General features: G+C 37.5%; 1 protein-coding gene across 1 annotated transcript in view; it reads left to right on the top strand.

Moving 5' to 3' along the window:
• SPON1 (spondin 1) overlaps nucleotides 1–15,632 on the top strand; it is a 184,972-nt gene that overhangs the window by 151,105 nt on the left and 18,235 nt on the right. The window contains exon 7 of the mRNA XM_039725129.1: nucleotides 1,520–1,584. Coding sequence (XP_039581063.1) covers nucleotides 1,520–1,584 — 65 coding nt within the window. The remainder of the gene's footprint in view (nucleotides 1–1,519; nucleotides 1,585–15,632) is intronic.

Below are 15,632 nucleotides of genomic sequence, written 5' to 3'. Positions count from 1 at the left end.
ATGTAAAATGCAGAGTTAATAATTTTGAGTGCAGCTAAAGGAAGATGTGCCTGCTGAAAGTTTTAGGATATTGAAATGAGGAAAATTAAAAATAAGGAAAATTTTGTTGTCAGAGATAGACAATGTCTTTTAACTTCAAACCTTTAACTCAATTCATTTCAACAGTTACTTTTTAAACAATGCATGCAAAACTGTCTCTCTGCTTCTGAAAGCACGGAGGTGAGAAGAAAACTGCCCTAGATGAACCTGGATGTGCTGAATCTCTCCTGAGATTGTTGGGCTGGTGCTGCTCACCCAGGGTGTGCCAGCCCCAGAGGATCTGCCTGCTGTTTGATTGCTCCCTGCCAGCACAAAATTCTCTGTTCCTACCTGTATCAGTAGTGTGGGAGCTTGGTAAAATATCTTTCTACTTACTTGCCTTTGTAGAGTTGGATTTTCAGCTGTCGTAGCTCAGGACACTTCATGTAGGATTTTTCCAGGCATCTGCATTTCTAAAAGTGATTTCCAAAAAGTGTGTTTTCCATCCTCTCAGGCTAAGGGAGAGGCCATGTCACATTTATATTCCTGATGCTGAAAGCCTCCTGTGTCACAGGGAGGGCCCATCATCTCTGCAATGCCCTTGCTTTGGTGAAAAGGGGGATATTTCCTCAGAAAATACTGAGAATGGTAGAGACAGCAAGGAGCTAGGGTGTGGATGGACTAGGTCTAGTCTGTGGTGTCAGAACTGTTGCTATCAAGCAAGAAATGGCACTGTTATCACGAAACTGAAAGGTCAGCTCTGCTGGAAGTGCCAGTTACTGGGAATATATGAAGTGGGTTTCTTGGTCTAATTGGGAAATATTTTTAAAAGACAGTAGAAATCATGGGAGTGAACTGTGAACTTTGTGTCCCTCCAGGTGAATTGCTGGTGTGGGTTCCTAAGGGAGGTGGGGAAAATGCTTCTGAAGAAGTGTGATAGATGTCTTTGGGGCACCTGAGCCTTGTTAATGCTCTCCTGCCTTTGTCTTGAGTTTTTTGCAGCAATATAAAGTTTAAAAGTGCTGATGCAAGGATTACAGCAGACTTATTAGGAAATAATCTTTGTGCAGTGCTTTGTGGGCTTCCAGAGATGGCTGCTGTGTTTCACCCTCTGATTTTCACATGCATGAACAGAGAGCAAAGAGCTCTCCAAAGTGTAGTGCATCCACCATGGAGCCTTTCCATCCTTCCATACATCCTTCCACACACCAGGATAATAAATAACTCACCACACATGCTCACAGGGTGCTGAGGCTGCCCAGAGCAGCAGCCTCCAGTTTTTATCTGTATATCTGTCATGTATTGAGAGCAATTTTTCTGTCCTTGCTTTGTATCAAGCTTGGGAATTCCTGGAGGAAGCTTTCCCTCAGCTGATGATGCCAAACCACTGCTGCTGGTGTTTAAAGCTCTTAGTCACAGTTTGATCTCATGCCCTGCACTTTTTTTTTGCTGTAAAAAATTTTGCTCTCAGTGTAAAAATATCCTTTGTCTCTTTTCACAGAGTGATGAGGTTCTAACAGTCATCAAGGCCAAGGCACAGTGGCCAGCCTGGCAACCTCTGAATGTGTAAGTAAGTAGGGAATTGTCTGTCTCAAGAGCTTTGTGTTGAGTGAAGAAATTACCTAAAATTTGTTGATATATGAGTTTGATGAGGTTTTAAACCTTTTTTTTTTTTTTTTAGTGGTGTTGTGTGTTTGATTAGTTTGTTGTTTTGTTTTGTTGGGTTTCTTCCCCCACAGCTGCTTCTTTCTTTCCTCTTTAGCATCTCTCCATTTTTCACATGCTTTGGTTGGCTAGCTGTGGCAGCAGGACAATCCCATGGAGTTTGTGCCTCCCACACATAAACAGTGATGTTTATCCAAAGTTTTCTCTAATATCTTATAACTGTTCTGCATGTAGTAGCAGCATTTTCTGGCATCCTGTCTCACACTGTGTGCAATGCACTGTTACAGCATTAAACACTGATGCACCAACACAAAACTCTTATTCAAATTACCAATCTGAAACACTCCATGATGGCAGAGCATCCACCATGGAGCCTTTCCATCCTTCCATACATCCTTGCATGCATCAGGATAATAAATAACACATCACACATGATCTCAGGGTGTGCTGGGTTGCCCAGAGCAGCAGCCTCCAGTTTTTATCTGTAGATCTGTCATGTATTAAGAGCAATTTTTCTGTCCTTGCTTTGTTTCAAGCACCAACAAAAAACTCTCAAAGGACTAATTTTTCAAAATGCCAGTGTGAAACACCCTGTGATGGCCTCCTGATCCTGGTGGTGCTGTAACAGAACCATGGCAAGTGAGGCAGGAATCTCCTTCCCAGGATTCTGGCTCTGGGCTCTCCAGCACTCAGCAGAAAAGAGGAGAGAGCTCCTCTTTCAGGATGCTCTGGAGTTTCCTGGTGGCCCTTCAGGACAGGTGCTGGTGGTTCCTGGATAATTTATCTACACTTGGCCCAAAGTTCATGCTCATTATCCAAGCCCAAAGGAGTGAGACCTACAAGAAGTGACTGAAGATGTGGACACAGTAAAAGGGATCTGAGCTGACAGGCAATTACATACTTGGAGGAGCAGGGCAATTAGTTTACTGCAAGACTGTACACAAAAATAGTCCTGTTTTGTATTTCCTGGGAGCAGTTAGTGAAGCACTGTGTCTGATTTTGTCACCTGTATTTCAGAAAGTATGTGAAAACTTGAAGGTTAGTTAAAAACAAACAAACAAACAAAAAAACCCAACAAAAACAAACCTGCAAAAGAGTTCAGTTTTCAGAAAACATCCCTAAAGGGGCTTAGAAACTCTTAACAGCTTAGGACTTAAGCTATTCACTTTATCCTCTCCCCTCTGCAAAAAAGAAGAAAAAAATGAAAAAAAGAAAAAGAGGTTAGGAGGTGAACTCAGCTTAAATAGTGAAAAGATTTCTGATAGCTGATCCCCCTTTAATCTATAAAAAAACCACAACCCAACAAACAAATGAAAGAAAGAAAGCCAACACCAAAGTATCAAAGTATGAAATCCCTCCTAGCACAGAAGCTAAGGAAATTCCTGACAAGGAAATGCTGTGGGAAAAGACTTGACCACTGTGACTAAAGCAGCTTACCTGAGCATAAGATGGGTTTTCCATCACTGGAATATATTTGTGAGACAGGGCTGGAGGCTCTGCACAGGAGCTGCAGGTTAGGCTTTTTTGGACTGTGTAATGCAAGAGGTCCCAGCAATGGCATTCCTGAATTATGGTCTTATCCTGGAAGTCCAGGATGTGGATTTGGTAGTGTTTGCCATAGAGCAGCTCTGGATAGCGCTTTTTGCCTTGCTGCCTTCTTTCCATTCCCTCCAAATTAAGACTTTAAAATGGAAATTTAAAAATGGAAACTTTAAAATGGAAACTTTTCTATTGTTCTGCTCTGGCGAGTTCTCGATCTCAAAAAAGCCATTTATTTTTTCACTCCAACTTTGGACCTAAAGCAACGCCTCTGTCTGATGTTTCTGTTACCAAAGTGAACAATTCCACCTGGAACTGGCTGCTGTGGCTGCCTGGCAGGCTTTGGCATAGACCAGGTCTGTATTTTGTTCACAGAAAGATGGAGAGGGGATCTCCAGCTCCAAAGTCTCAATACATCAACTCGAATACATCACATCACAAAAATTAAGGCTAATTAAAGTGTGTTGCTCTAATCATTATTCCTAATTTTATACAGCCCCAAGAAACTTCCTGAAAATCTGAGTGTGAACAACTTGAGGAGCTTTCTAAGGCAGATTCTTTCAGAGATGCCTGCGAGTGTTTTTGCAACATCCTCCACATGTTTTTCTAGTCAATTCTTACCTTTTCTCTATAGTAGTTCTCACCTTTCAGTAACATCAAAAAGAATAAATCTTGATATTTTTGCTTTCAAATGCTCTGCAGGGGTTCCCCTAACCCTTCACTTCACAGGTAGTGTTTGATTTTTGGCTTTTTAAACAATATTTTTTACCATGTTTTGACATGGTGTCCTGCTTTTTGATTCCACTTAAAAATATGATCTAAGCTTCACAAGAAGACAACATTTGCAATATCCTTTAACTGTGGTTAACTTCACATTTTCTACAGTGGCTTGTCCTTCTTGGAATTTAGATTAGAGCTGTGCATTGGATAATGACTCCTCAGGATAAACATTTTTCTATTATTATACGCAGCACAACCATCTTGCTAATCAAGACTCGACTAAAAGTCATGAATATTTTATTTTTTGCATAGTCCTTGGTTATGTATGTAATGGACAACAGGGTGTGATTGTAGTGCCAACGTGGCATTATAATGTACCATGGTAAGCACATTGTAAAAACCCTCCTGAATGTGCTGCACAGCAATTATAAAATGCATAATTGTATTTTTTTATGGAGGTCTGTAGTGTCAAAAGTTGTAAAATTCAGCGTGCTCTCACTTCAAAGTTTACCTCATGATTCCATGTCATCCTCCAGTGTGATATAATGTGGGAAAAACTTCCTGCCAAACTTCACTGTCTGTTTTTTGTGGATCCTCTCCTCAATGTGCCTGCTCTTTGTCGCTGTTTTCCATTTTTATTTTTCTTCCTATCACTCCTCTTCATTATCCTCACTTCAGTTTCCTCATTCAGGGCACCAGCGTGCAGAAAACTCTCCTGGGTTTTTCCATATAGGAGACAGCTTTGGGTGATATTTGTGAATATGGTTTTATGGTTACCTGGCTGAAAGAGCATCACTGGTGGCATGAGAAGGATGAGTGCCAGACCGAGTAATAAAACATTTTTGCTGTTGCTTATATCTGAATCACCAAGTCATGTGTCTGAAATTCTGACTTTAAAATACTTCCTTGAGCACTCTGGTATCAGTCTCCAGCATGCTGTCAAATCAAAGTAATTTTTCTTATCTTTCTTGTATAAACAAGTGCACAGCCCATTGCTCCCCTTCCTCACGGCCGTGTTTCAGGCAGAGTCAAAATGTTATTTTCATACCCAGCTGCAAATCATTGGCCTTTGGCAGTACGGAGGATAAAATACATCAAAACCAGATAGTGCCACTGGTATCCAAATCTGCATATCTGGCACCTGTGAAATAAACAAGCCATGACAGAAAAATGTGGGATAAAGGAGGCAGGACTTTTAAAGTTAATATGCATCAAATTCACCAGAAGCGAGTATCTTTTTTAATTTTGCCTCAAATTCTCTTTCCCAAATATATGTCATCTATATATATATATATCTATATATATCTATATATATATATATATATATTTTTTTTTTCCAATTTTTCGTTCCATTTTAATTTTTTTTTTTTTTTTTTGGCTGTACTTGTTATTCTTTTATTCCTTTAATTTCAAATCCGGACATCACCACTCAGTCACAAAAGGAGAAGTATTTGAATTGGAATTCTTGGATCTAATCACGCTTTTGTATTCCCTGTAAACCAGGGGAGCACGTAGCCCTGTGCAACACTGTGGAATCTAAAATTCCATGTACAGCCTACCACTGACAAATACAAACATGGATCCCATACAGGATGGAAATTATTCTCCAGTATGTAAATTTAAAGTTTAGTAGGTCAACCTATAGAGAACATATTTCAATGTAAAAATTCAAGGTATTTTATCTTGGTAAACAGCATGGTGCGAGTACCTGACATATAAAGAGTTTAGCAGTTAGGAAGTGTACACAAGAATTTTCTTACTTTTCTTTCACTTTATTTTCTATTTTTTTTCTTTGATACAAAACCTCTTTTTCTCTCCAACCTTTTTATTGCCTCAGTCCATTCTTAGTTACAACCAATGGACCTTGAAGTGAAATGCGTTTTTCCTTACTTACATTCCGAACCATCTGAAGTTTAGAAAACTCTCCTTCCTTTTTTTCCCTCCTGTTTCCATTTCCCCTCTCCCTGCTGTTCGTGTGAGCAGTCATGGTCCTGTGGTTTCCCAGAGCCTCAGGGCTGTGCCCATTTCTGACTCTTTTCCTCACCCATTTAAGGAGGAAAATTTCCTTTTCCATTTATTTCAAAACTACCCGAGAACTCTCCAGTAAGCACTTGTGGAGCCTAGCAGAAAAGGAGGCCTAGTCTTTTAAAATTAAAAAATATGAAAGTGTTGATATATTATTTATATATTTATGTATTTATGTATTTATATATAATATATATTTATATATTTTTATATTTAAGTATTTCTATATTTATAAGTTGGTACGGTTACCTCATCATCTCCTAAAATGATCCCATCCACCACTTTCCATTTCAAGTTTTGCATAGCTCTGGTGTCTTTTCTCTGACTATGTTTGGGCTGTTTTTCCTGGCTGGCATGGAGGATATCAGGAAATGGGACAGCATATTCCTAACTATGGGTTCTTAGCCTTTTTATAGGCAATGTGACTTGAACTGTTCCAGAAATCAAAGAGTAATCTATAGAAAGTTGATGGAAAAAAGAAAAACTGCTCTGATCAAAAATAAGTTTGAGTTGACAGATCATACGAGGTAGAGGGAAAAATGCTGACATACTCAGCTGCATTTTCCTTCCTTTATTCTTGAATAAAAGCTCTTTCAATCTTCCAGAATTTTTCTGTCACCATTTGACAAAAAAATATTTGGCGTAGGTTTTGATCCTGCCCTGGATTTGCTCGGATCAATAAATTTCCATTACAGCGTTTGGCAACTGGAAGCCAAGCCACAGATATGTATATTTGGGCTTTCTGTATTGGTTTGCTTCTTTCTTTACTTTTATTTTTAAATAAATATTTTTAAATTATTTACTTATTTATTCTCACCTTTTTTATTTTAAAACTTTTTTATTTTTTACTTTCATTTTTTCATTGAAACTTTTAACTTTTGCTGGATTTTTGTTTTTTATTACTTCACTGTAATTTGGTGCTGGTCCTGTGCTGGTTATGTGCCCATAACTTTTTTCCCTAAAACAGCCTCGACACTGAGATCACTGAATGATGAGATGTTGTGAGATGTTGTTAGATAGACAATGTCCTTGGTCAGAGCTGCAATTCCTTACTGTCTTCTGAAATGAAATGAAATAACTCCTTCTCCTCATCTTATTCTTCTTTGTTAAAAAGCTCCATTTATTTTCCTGTAAACTCCTAATTCAATTTATGAGCTGTTTGCATACTAAAACAGCTATTAGTAACATTACCATATGCATAAAAATTAAAACAAAAACTCCATGTTCTGTTCCTGGAGAACAGAAATGTCTTGCTGTATTTCCACCTTCTTTTTTCTTCTAAACTCCTTTGTAGTACTTAAAACAGAGTGCATGAATTAGGTAAATTTGTAAAGAAAATACTGAGATTTGTCTCCTTTTGACTGTTATTTACTAAACTCAACTTAAAAACCACAAAGTTGCTGTTCAACCAAAGATGCAGTTTTAAAGTAAATTGTAATTTACTTACATCTAGTTGAAATTGATTTTCTATTACTTGCTTCATTTTTCTCCACTGAAAACAGTAGAAAATTACAGCATTTACATGAAATTAAAAATAATGGAGTAGTCCTTTGAATCAAAGTTTCAAGTAGACATTTCTTTTTGTGCTGTCCTAAAAAGTATGTGATTTGAGGAATCTTTATAAGATTTTTCAGAAAATCTGATAGAATTAGTCTTGTTTTCCAGGATTTAGGTAATTGATCTGTATATCTGTCTGTCTGCAGAATTAGAGAAATTAATTTCCAGTTCATTCATGTGAATTATCTATTTCTCTCTAAGCTGCATATGTGGATAAAATACTTGCATATGAATCACAACAAAAAATGGCATTTTTCATTTAATAAGACCTATATTAAAAAAAATATTTCTAAGCTGAAATAAAAATCAGTACCTTGTTGTTTTACCTACATTGGGAGTGATTTGTTTTGGAGAGATTAATTCGGACACTGTTGGAGGGAAAAGAAACAGATGTACAGAGGCGATTTGTGACCTTGATCAGTGATTTTACTGGAGGAAAGAAAGGTTTCTCTATCTCCCTGTTTAATTGTTGCCTCAGATTTTGGTAAAAGCAAGCTGCTTATTCCCTTGTATCATGTTTTAATTTTGAGACAGTCCACTGCAGTTATTTATTATAAATGCCCAGGTTCAAATAATTAAGCAGTTTATGCCAGTTACATTTTTTAAGGCATGTCAGATAGTGCTGATATGTGCTGAAAATTACCTTAAATGGCCTTCCCACTGAGCTGCTTTCACTCCCTGCAAGGAATGCTGCACTTTTTGTAGGGCCAGAAGGTGTTAGTTCAGAGCTTTTACCATAAACAAAGGTCACACAACTGCCAAATTACTCCAAATATATCACAAAATAAATAATACTTCCAAACATTTAACTAAATCCTCCACTTTGTCCCACTCCACTCCCCAACTCCCAAACTAATTCCCCAAAACCTCCCTCACCTTCTACCATAACCCAAAATCAGTTGGCTTCTCATTGTGGTGAATTATAACATCTGTATTGTCTCACCCTTGATGTGAGACTGAAAATGGAATAGAAGGTTTTTAATGCCTCTCAGCTGCCCCATCTCCGGGTCAGAAAAGGGCTTAATCCCACAGTAGTGGGGTTTTTTTGGTTTTTAGGGGATTCATACATTACATTTTGTTGTGTCAGCGGGATGTGAACCCACCCAGGGATGCTCCTGTCCCATTCCCTGCCTCGGTGTGGACACACAAAATCAAATAAAAATCCTCCCTCAGTTTTCCCCTGGAGCCAGTTGTTTCCTGTGCCTGCCTCAGAATCCCAGGGGCAGGGCTCAGTGCTGGTCTCTACTAAATTTTAATCAGCATTGAGAGGGGAAGATTCCAATCAATGCATCTTTCAGCTTTGATAACAGAGAGGTTTTAGATGAAAAATAATGAAATCCCAGAGCCCTGCAGACTGGAGACCTGGCAATGCCTGTTAGTTAATTCTGGCAATTTGTTTTCCTAGAACATCTTATTGAGGGTTGATAGAACTATTCACAAGCACCACACCAGATTCCTCAGGGCTTGCAAACTAAAATTCATTGGAAAATTTCTACCAGTTCCACCCATCTGCTTAAAATATTTGAAATTGGGCCTTTATTTATTCTAAAATAATATGAAGTCACAAAAGTTTAGTTTTGCATTAGGGGAGTAAATTCTGAGGTTGGTTGCTTGTTTTCAGTTGATTTAACCCTTGTGCTGTCTCATTAGGAGTGATGAAATTACTTCTTGGCTTGCCATGCAAAAAATAAATATCTGCTCATGAAGTTGATATTGGTATCAGAATGTAATTTATAAAAATGTACAATAGCAATGTCATGCAAAAAATAAATATCTGCTCATAAATAAAGCTGATATTGGTATCAGAATGTAATTTATAAAAATGTACAATAGCAATGAGTAAATTATTCAGTTGCCCAATTAATCAGGTCTTCAGACTACTCAACTGAGATTAAAAAAATCAACAAAACCCCACATTTGAGCATGCACACTTGTGTTTGGGTTTAAATGGCATTCAGAAAGGCAAAATACAGATGAACTGCAATTAACCAGCTGTAGCGGGCATTGTCTAAATTGTCTAAATAATTATATTTGTTGTTGTCTCCAAAGGGTTGAGAAAAGCTCATATCATGGTCCTTTAATCATCTCTGCACTGGATGTCATTAATATTTGGTTATACAAATTGATTGTAAACATTGTTCCACCTAATGAGTTGAAAATTAAATCACACGTGGATAAATTTTTCTTGTCAGACTAAGACTCAACAGAAGGTTATACAAAAATAAGGAAAAGTATTATTTATTATTATTATTATTTATTGCTCCTTCTAATATTCCTTTAATGCTTTTTTTATGCTACTTTTTAGACATTTTCTCCTAAGTGAACACTGCACTAATCTGGTTTCCACTTCCTCTGTGCTTTTAAAATTATAAAACTGGTGCATTTTCTTCCCTTCCAAGTTTTTATATCTTTCCATCGCTGCATTTAAGCCACAGAACACCTTATTTGTGCCTGTGGTTGAATTACCTTTAAGGTTTTTTTAATTAAAAAAAGAGTGTTAACTCTTGTTATGAAGTTAGCAGCATCACTCCCTAGAGTAAAGTGGACAGCATGAACAGCTCAAAAATAATAACTGATTTAAAACTAAAATATAGTACAGTGCTAAGGGAGCACCCAGCTATTGCCTGAAGCAAACTTTGATGAACTTTGAGGGATTCCTGGGGGCAAAAATATCACATGCTCTTAATTGCAGTTAATAGCTTGGAGCACAAAAGGTCTCTGGCCACACTTGGCACGTGGCTGGAGAGCCAGCCAAAAACCCCAGACCAGTCGTTGCCAATCATCAGTGTGCCTGAGCTGCTCTGAATTCACAATAACATCTTTCCCATCAACAGCAGCTGCATCCAGGGAAGCAAAACTTCCAGCAGAGAAATAATGACATTTGCACAAGCCCATCTCGTTGATAGCAAGCCATCATGAACAACGAAAAATAAAAGGAAATAAAACTGCTGCCAGCTAAGGCATGAAGAATTGAAACCAGGAATAGGCTGATGAATTGTCTGAGCTGCAAATTCATTCTCAGAGGCTCGCCATTGTAATGAGTGAAATGTGGTTATATTTGACACCTCATTGGATTTATGTTATCCTAAAAGAAAATACCTTTTCTTTTTCCTGAAGAGTTATGATGTGCTCTTCTCTTGACAGATGAGTTGATTTAGATTTTGAGATGCTTGAAAGTATTTTTGAAATTCCCTAAGTGGCTCTCTCCTACTCCAGCTACGCTGTTATAAGAATAAAAGTTGTAATTTTGTATTGTATGGGCCATATTTTCCCTTCAACGGGCACCCTGGGAATATTATAAAAAGATTTTGTGTGAGGTATGTCTTGTCTAAACTTAAATCCCTGCATGCTAACTATGCAGATTGAAATTTTCATGCCAAGCTGGAGGAAAAAGGATGTTTTGCTTGTGTTTAGAATGTTCTAATAGCTGTTTATTGATTGAGGTTTTGTGTTGCCATCCTTTGGAAAAATGACTTGACAATCAATGAGTTGAAAAACTCCTCCAAATCTGACCAAGCTTAGTGAATGCACAGAAATCTCAGTGTTCCTGTGATTGCTTGGTAACATCTGCTAGCTCATTATTCCTTCAGAAACTGACTTTATCTGAGATGCCATAAATGGATGGACATAAATTCAGCGAAATCCAAAGAATTGCAGAGAGAACTAAATCAGAATGCAGAGCTCAGGCTGATATGGGAGGCATTTTTGGATTGAAGCTTTCAGGAATGAAAAAACAATTTCTAATAGTTTAAAGTGAGCTACTTTGGTGAAACTGCAGGAAGAAGTGGAGGAAAGCAGCACACGTGAATTGACATTTGAACCCTTTATCACAGCTGGCAGAATTACTCTTGCAAGACATAATCAGGACCTGAATTTATGTAATACACAAACAGATGTAGATGTGAAAATATCATTCTTTATAACAATAATGATGTGTTCCTTACATCAATTACAAGTTTTTAAAAAAAATAAATCTTGAAGCCCTTAAACTAAAAAAATTGTTAAATTCAAGCTGATTGCCTTAGGAACTAACTTCTTTAAAGTAAAAACATTTTCAGAAAATATAACAAAGGCATAAAGAAGCTGTTTATCAGAGGAAAAATGCATTCTGTATAAAAGAAAAAGAAAGCACTTCAGCTAAGTCTAGTTCAGATTTATGTACTCAATTTTTGGATGAGAACTTTTGTCACATCTGTGTAGCAAAAATGTTCTGCAGTGCTGAAAATGCTTTGTCTTTTAAAAACTCAGGTTTCATAGTCAACTCCTCAGAAGGGAACAGGAGTGCAGTCTTTAAAAATTAATGTTTCTGGCTTTGGATTTTCCATAGATCTAGTTAGACATAAGCTCTGGAAGCAACAAGTAATACTCCCAGAACTTTCTAGTCATTCTATGGTACCCACTCCCACAAAAAGAAATATCAAGAAAAAAATGAAAACATGATGTTCTGGTAGCTCTGATCTTTCTAAAGTAACTTTTAATGAATGTGGATGTACATTTGGAGCATTGAAAGTCATATTAACTTTAGTTGTTTCATGATATGCATCCCATGATTTTAATATAATGAGGGCCTGCAATGATTTGTGCTGCTTTCCCCCAGATATGTTGTCCTACAAAGCAGCTATTTTTTATTCTTGCAAGGCAACATTTTGTTTCAGTGGTGCCACTACAGCCTGTGATTTTACATTTTATTTCTGTAAATCTCTGGAGGGTCTTTGTTCCCCCCAGGGATCCTTATCTCCCTGGTCATCCCCCACTGTCACATTGTGCTGCCTACCCTAAAATGGGGTCAGTGCCAATATCTGCCAATCCTGCTGGAAATAGGGTTCCCTTCTCCAAAATGACAGTATGGTACCAGGAAACATTTTCAAAGTTTGGAGGTTTTGTGTACAAAACGACACGAATGAGGAGGCCAGACAGAGTCTCTTGTTTCTATGGCAACACAATGATGTGTCTGGCTCAGCTATTTTCTCCTTTTATGATTTTATAGATAACTGGGATTCATCCAGTGAAGTTTAATATTGTCAAAAATAGAATCCTAACCTCCAATCTAATCAGAAACAGCAATGCAGAAAGGACAATCCAATATAAAAAAACCCAAAATACAGCTGAAAGTCAGCTGTGACTTTTGATAACATGAAGAAAAATAAATAAATTTCTCTGGAGCTGTGAAATAGTTTGAGTGCTCCAGCTCTGCATTTGGCTAATGGTAAAAATTTATTTTATGTCAGAAAATTTCCTGTGCTGCATCCTTCCTTCCTGCTGCATCTTATTCCTTCACACTGTTGGTGTCCTGTCCTACAAACACCAAACCCTCAGGTGATCCCCACCTGTCTGACTTTGGAAGGTTTGGTTGTTCCCCTGAGCTCCTGACAACTAGATGCAGGAGAGGTTTTAGTTGAATGAACTGATTATCTATCAGCAAACCTAATCAAAGCACTTTTGTTAAAAGGCTTTGACTTCAAAATGGAAGCCTTCATGTAAGAATTGGACATAAATGGAAAATTTCTTTCTTCCATTTTGAAAAACTAAATTGTATTTAGGGTTTCTTTAAATATAAATTCTATATTTTTTTTCTAGAAAGTAGATATATTTGTCACACCAAACCCAAAAATCTCAGAAGATGTATCTCAGCAATAATACATATTTCAAAAATCCATCTAGAATAACAGGCATTTTTAATTGAGGCAGGGTGAGATTGGGCTCAAAGGGCATGTATATATTTGGATAATATAAATCTTTAATCATATGAGTTTCCATTTTATTGTTACTTTAGGAACTTAGCTGCTCTATTTTAATGCTCTCTACAAAGCTCCATTTAAATGAGAAAATAACTCAGTCTCTTATTTTTTCCCAGACATCAGGACAAAACACTGCTGAGTGGTGTTTTAGCAGCTCAAGGCAACAAATTTCTGCCTCTCCTGGCATCCATTCCCATGCTATTGTGAAGTACCCTGTTACCTGAATCCATGTCAGCTGAGTGCCATTTAGAGTTATATGCATTTATATAACTTCTATACATTTATACAACTTTGTTGTATATACATTTGTTGACTAAAAAATCCAAAAACTTCATCACATGTATAAAAAAAAATTGTCATTAAGTGTCATTACTTAAGGGTATTACAGAGACCTAGGGAAACTTCGTTGTCTGACAGATGGTCTGACACACCCACGTTAAGAAATTCATAATCCAATCTCAAGGAAAAAAGAGTTCTAGGTAAAAACATATGTGTTTGTTGGAAAAGAAAAAAAAAATTGTATCAATCTTTTTTTTGTCAGAGCAAGCACATATGGCAGCTCCATTTTCTGTCAGCATTTGCTTTCTACTTAAAATTCAAATGTCACTAGGCAAGGAAAAAGTTGAGTGTTAAAACATAGAAAAGAATTAACTAAGAACAATCCCTGCAAGAACCTTATACTCATTGTTCATGGAAATTAAAAGCCATCCAGTTAAATCAAACTTCCTCATCCCATTCTGCAAACATCCCTCGCATTTTTTCTTTCTCTACATGTTCCTCCCATTGGTAGTTACAGTTTTATGATTATTTCCCAACCATCTGCTGTCTTTCCTTGAGCCAAATAATTTCCCTTTATAATATGGTGAGTAATCACGTCAGCATCATTTCCATGCAATTACTCGTGTACTCACTGATCCTGCCTCCTCATTCCTGTGTAAATACTCACTGAGTAACTGGGATGATTTGCCACTTCAATTTCTAGTGAGCACAACTCTGTTTGCAAAATTTCAACCTGCTAATCATTACCCCTTTGCATTTTGGTATTTATGAAATGGTAATTAAATATTTTCTCTAGTTCCTATCTCCAGACACCAAAAGGGATGTGCACATTGGATGGAGAGGGATGCTGGATGAGCTGGAATGTGCCTTTATAAATCAAGGTGCTGGGCACCTCCAGGGGTTACACTGGGACTGGAGAAGTGTAAAATGCAATTCTCATCTTAGGATATTTGCAAATCAAATGATTTTGGGAAGTAGAACAGTATTACTTTAAAATTCTTTAAAGGATTTTGAAGGAGTATCTACATTTTTTTAGGTATTCCAGTCAATAATATTGATGGTGGCGTTTGTTAAAGACACCATCAATGCTATTGATTGGAAGGGTATCTTTTGTTAAAAGGAGATCTTTGCTGTAATCTAACACTCAGAATGAGTTAAGCTGGTAGCAAATCAGAGTTCAGTGCTAACCAGATCATAAACAGGTCTGAGCTGTTTATCTGCTACTGTTAAGGAGGGTGGAGAGGACCAGATCTCAGGCTGGGATGATTTCAGGCCAGGCTGAGGAGCTGCTCTGCCTCTGCTGCTTCTCAGCCCAAGCAGGATCCGCAGAGCAGCCAGATGAGGAAGGAGACAGACACACAGATACACAGGGCTCTTACAGCACCCCTGGGATTTCCTGTGTAAACACAGCTGTAATTACTCCAGGCAGACAATTTGTAGCCCCAAAGCTCCTGGGATATAAAGAGAAATTTCTTGAATCCATCCAGAGACTCCTGAAACATGGTTTGATTGTAAATGCATGGTAAATAATCAAAGGGACACAAAGCTCTTCTAAGCAGGAGTAAATACTGCCAGCACCATAACACACTTTGTTTGTGACAAACTGCAAAGAATAAACCAAAAACCTGCAGTTTCAGAAGCTGCAGTCCTAACTTGAGGTACCTGAGGTTTTCTTGCAGTGTAGAAAACCTGCTCACATTTGTTAATCACATAACCAAGGTATGCCCATCGATGAATGAAGATATTAAATCAAATAGCTGATGTATTAAAGAATAAATATATCATTATTATCTACAGTAGCAATCCAGGCAGGCTTATAGGACAATATGAAAATGCCTGAAATGTGTGCATAAAGTCCCATCCTTTTGTAATGCTTCCTAAAAACAGATAATTGATATTTTAGAGCAGCATTTGCTCTGATGCATGGTTTAAATGGCAGTGGTAATGAAATAATCCCCTAGTTCAAATGCAATACCATATCCACCCCTTTTAACTGGTTACAGCAACATTCTCAGTTTAAAAGCTGATACTCAGCAAGGTAAGAGGTTGTTATGCAGGGGGTTTTGTATGCTAGATGTGTAAGAAGTTTTC

The sequence above is a fragment of the Passer montanus genome, unplaced genomic scaffold (genome assembly GCF_014805655.1).
Source record: "Passer montanus isolate IOZ18808 unplaced genomic scaffold, ASM1480565v1 scaffold54, whole genome shotgun sequence".
In the NCBI taxonomy this organism is placed as follows: domain Eukaryota; kingdom Metazoa; phylum Chordata; class Aves; order Passeriformes; family Passeridae; genus Passer; species Passer montanus.
This window is presented reverse-complemented; position numbering and strand designations above follow the sequence as displayed.